Source organism: Cylas formicarius, unplaced genomic scaffold, assembly GCF_029955315.1.
Source record: "Cylas formicarius isolate icCylForm1 unplaced genomic scaffold, icCylForm1.1 PGA_scaffold_10__41_contigs__length_53128322, whole genome shotgun sequence".
NCBI lineage: Eukaryota > Metazoa > Arthropoda > Insecta > Coleoptera > Brentidae > Cylas > Cylas formicarius.
Window position 1 is genome coordinate 24,719,829 of NW_026844214.1, and position 4,253 is coordinate 24,724,081.

Below are 4,253 nucleotides of genomic sequence, written 5' to 3' on the forward strand. Positions count from 1 at the left end.
TTTGGTCTTTAAGCAGTGCTTCTTAAAGCTTATACAGCGTAACGTAAAATTTTGCAATTGAACTCCACACCAAGTAACTTTCAACTCTCGCCTTACATGTTTGTTGTTGGAGTGAATAGCACTGCTAGGAGTTCCCCTATTCAAGAGCTTTAGCATCTGATTGGAATTGCGATAACACATATTCAACGTGAGATTGCTACCGACATGAAAAAGAGAAAACAACAAAATCAAAAACACCCTCTGGATAGTCCCCAATCTGCAAATAAACGTGTCAGGTCTAAAAAGTTCTCTTTTTCGAACTAATGCACTAGGGGGATCGGCGGAGAACAATCGCGTTGAGAGGAAAGGTAACAAAGCACAAAATATAAAACAGGAAATTGCTTCTGGAAGACCACCATGGCTAGATGGATACTACTCCCGGATATGAAAGACACAAGAAAAAAAGTTGTCCAAATAATGAAATAGTATTCTTTGATACTTTATACAAAACTTCTGAAATCCTCCTGCATCAGTTGTTGAGTCGAACTTATTGGCGTTTCGCCAATCATCCTGTTGGCTTCTTCAGAGCTTAACTGAAACTCAACAACAACAACCGACACAGGAGGAACCCATAAGTTTTGTAAATAATATCACAGTAGACTGTGAAGTTTTTTTGAAAAGTACAGAAAACAGAAGTTTTATGTAATAATCTTTTTTTCATAGACAACTAATGAAAATTGTCTATTTAATAGATAAAACTTAATAGGATTCAGAATTAAAAAAAACTAAGTTTTTCATGTCAGAAATTACAAGCGTCTTTCTTAAAACTTTTGTATTTATTATTTTCTCCTACAAGTAATATTAACGACATTTTTTTAAATATCCATTGACAGCTGTCAAATCTTGAAAAAAGGTTTCAAGTAGAAGTTAAAAACTTCTCCATTTAAGCTTTTTAGTACCTGTTACAGTTTCCGAGATACATAAAACTCACCCTGTATAATAAAAACTTGTCGACAATAAAATCACATAAGAATTCTTTCAAAGTTTATTAATTATATTTTAAAAATTATTATACAAAATACCACAAATTTCTTTCATACGAAAAATATCTTGCAAAGAAAAATATGATTGAAAACATATATATTTTTGAGTGTGCCCTCTTTGCTGACTCATATCCTCCATACATATAGACCAGACCAATTTTACAAATAGAAACAAATGCACCGATAATTCAAACGGATCCCATCCGCTAAAATTCACCGAAAAGACTTTAATGCATGAACCTATAAGCGTATCGGGCTATGACATAATACAAGAGACAACCTTTTTCTTTTCAGAAGAGACTGGCCTAGGCTGGCGTAAATTAAAAACGTTCACAAATTAAAAAAAAAACGCGTCTGTACCATATGAACAAAAGTAATAAAAATGATTTTCGATATTTATTAAATGCTACTTTCAAATTCATAAAACAATAATAGGAAACTAAAAGCTGTCTCCATATGACGCGGGCGGTTAGAAAATTAACGGCTCGCCATATGTAAAAATACATAACATATATATATACGGGTAGAATTATTCTTTAGCCGGCACTTCAATGACTCGTGGTTTGTCAATGATTCGAGCCGTTCGATTGCCCTTCTCCACGATGCCAATGATCCAGGCCTGGTAGCCCTCTTGTTTTTCGATATCCTTGCAGTAAGCGGCAGCCTGTTCTCTGGGCAAACAGATCAGAAGCCCGCCGGAGGTTTCGGCCGAGTTTCCCTGAAGCAACTGGAACATGTTACCACACGCTTTCGCCACTGCCGCCATTTTCGCGATAACGGGCAGATTGTGAATCACAAACGACACCTCGTTCTTCTGGTGGGAAGCTAACGTCTGCGCGTGTCCCAGGAGGCCAAAGCCTGTCACATCGGTCGCGCCATGAGCGTTGTATTTGTGCATCAGTCGGCTGGCTATGCGATTAAGTCGGGCCATGGAATCCATGGCACGGTGGTAGGCTTTTCGGACATCTTCCTCGCTCACGACGAGCTTTATTCGGTTCCAACGTTCTGGTTGGTCCAACCATTGATGAGCATTTACTGCAACCTGGCATTAGAATAATGATAATCACTTTAATGATCCAACCATCATGGAAGTAAAAAATCAATTCAATAATTTGTAAAATTAATTAACTTATTACCGAAAAATTCAAATATATGCTGGATATTTTCTATACATATAAGAAACATAGCACAAATAAATACCTTACTTTTCTACCATAATCTAATCCAGCAAGTGACCTTGAATTAAAATTAGTCTTATGCTGTTTATGCTTGTGCTTTTAATTCTTGATCTTAACGTATAAGAATCTGCTCTGATAGAATCATCTAAAATTTGGTATTGGTATTTATATCTAAATACCAATCCATTTATTTTTGATTTGGAGCTAACAGGTGTACTACGGGCTACAGGTCTGTGGCTCCATGATTTGCCTTGTACTTTTCACTTTGGTTTTTAGAATATCAGTGTAAATTCTCTATTTCAAAAAAAGATCAAAGAGCAACAGGCAAATATTTGGTAAGAGTTGTATTTTTTAGCTGTCTCAGTTTTGTTATAGACATCCTTCTAACCTTTGCTTTAAGACCAATGTATACTATCTACCAAAACAATTATTTTAACATCTGGAATTGTACCTGACAGAATTTTCAATTGACATATGAAAACCAAGCCCCTCTTAGAGCTCTGGTTTCTAAGCTAATAGTAAATGGATGAACTTAAAAAACATATCCCTTACCCAGTTCCCAATATTTTTTTATAATACATACCGACTAAAAATATTTCCTTTACCAAAAATTATTAATTATTTTCAAATTTTGCTTAATTTTAATAAACTACAAAAATTCAACTAGGACAAATGATTTTCTAGACAGATTACACTTGGAAATTTGTCTGATATCAATAAACTGCTTATTTTTACCTTACAAGTTGGAGAATAGAGAATACAAAATTAAGAATTATTATTATATTGTACATATGGAAACTGAAAAATTACACAAGTATAGAAATTTGAAAAGTAGTCTGGTTTGTTAACAAATATTGACGATTTATTGACATTTCCATTGTTATCATTTAACTACAAAGTGAAGATTACCTTTTTTTAATGTGAAAATGACCACGTATTTCAAGCAACATTACATAAATAACACAAATACAAATCAAATAAACCGGCATAAATTTAATTAAACACAAACAATATATAGAACAAATCAACTTACTTGCGTGCCCAATGGTTTAGTCAGCACTAAGACATCTCCAACAACAGCATTATCTGGCACAATATACTCATTTGGTTGGGCGACAGTGGATGCAACTCCCCCAATTGTGCACCACGGGTTGACCACAGTCTGTCCACCAGTAACTGTTGTACCAGCTTCCAAAGCAGAGTCCTTGAATCCTCTCATAATCAATGGAATAACTACGTCGCGCTCCTTTTCAGTCATCTTGGTGCTAACACCCAATAACATGAGCATATTGTCACATTCAGTAACTCCCATAGCGTACAAATCGCTAAGCACATTAGCGCAAGCAATTTTGCCCATCATATAGGGGTCGTCAACCAAGGGGTAGAAAAAGTCCGTCGTTTGAACGAGTACCAGACCGCCATGGCGCAGAGGAGTAACCTTTTTAAAAAAATGTTATATATTTCTTAAAAATCAAAAGTAATTTTGAATAATAACTGTACCAAAAACATTTTCCAAAAAACTTTTCAAAATAAAACTTAACCAATCGCAGTAAGGGCGCAGGAAGGCGATGTGAACAAAAGCCGGTATGTATCAACTTCTTTCAACTTACCGAACAATCAAGGCCAATACCAATTCGCGGGATGGCCATATGCATGAAATGAGCGTGTTCATGATCGCCACCGCTATTGTAGTCCTGCTGCAGCCCCTCAACCAGTTTGTTGAGTACTTCCTGGGGCACTTTGCATCCACGGCCTTTCAAATCTGCGAAACGTGTCAACCTAAAACTAGCTTCTAAATCGTGGGCTAATGGGTCGAAAGGCCGGCGAAGCGCCAAGGCATTAGGATTTCCACCCAATTCAAGCTGAACTGCCCCCAAAGCGTCCTGTTGAACACCCGCAACTTGATAATCGCCCATGCCGGTATTTGTTTGGAAACTATATTTTAAATTCGACTCGTACTAGCGTGTTAAAAACACTGGCTTCTCGAGAGCGTTTCTCAAACAATCACACAACGCTTGTAAAATGGCGCCCGTTACCACTGAAATAAGAGTCG

The 4,253-nt window shown here is 36.5% G+C and overlaps 1 protein-coding gene across 1 annotated transcript; it reads right to left on the minus strand.

Moving 5' to 3' along the window:
• Positions 1 to 1,010: 1,010 nt before the first annotated feature.
• LOC132698094 (inactive selenide, water dikinase-like protein) lies at positions 1,011 to 4,253 on the minus strand. Its single transcript, XM_060663961.1, has 3 exons — positions 3,811 to 4,253; positions 3,234 to 3,638; positions 1,011 to 2,064 (listed from the first exon to the last, which is right to left on the minus strand). Exons 1-3 carry the CDS (start codon positions 4,114 to 4,116, stop codon positions 1,552 to 1,554), a joined length of 1,224 nt encoding a protein of 407 aa, XP_060519944.1. The 5' UTR covers positions 4,117 to 4,253; the 3' UTR covers positions 1,011 to 1,551.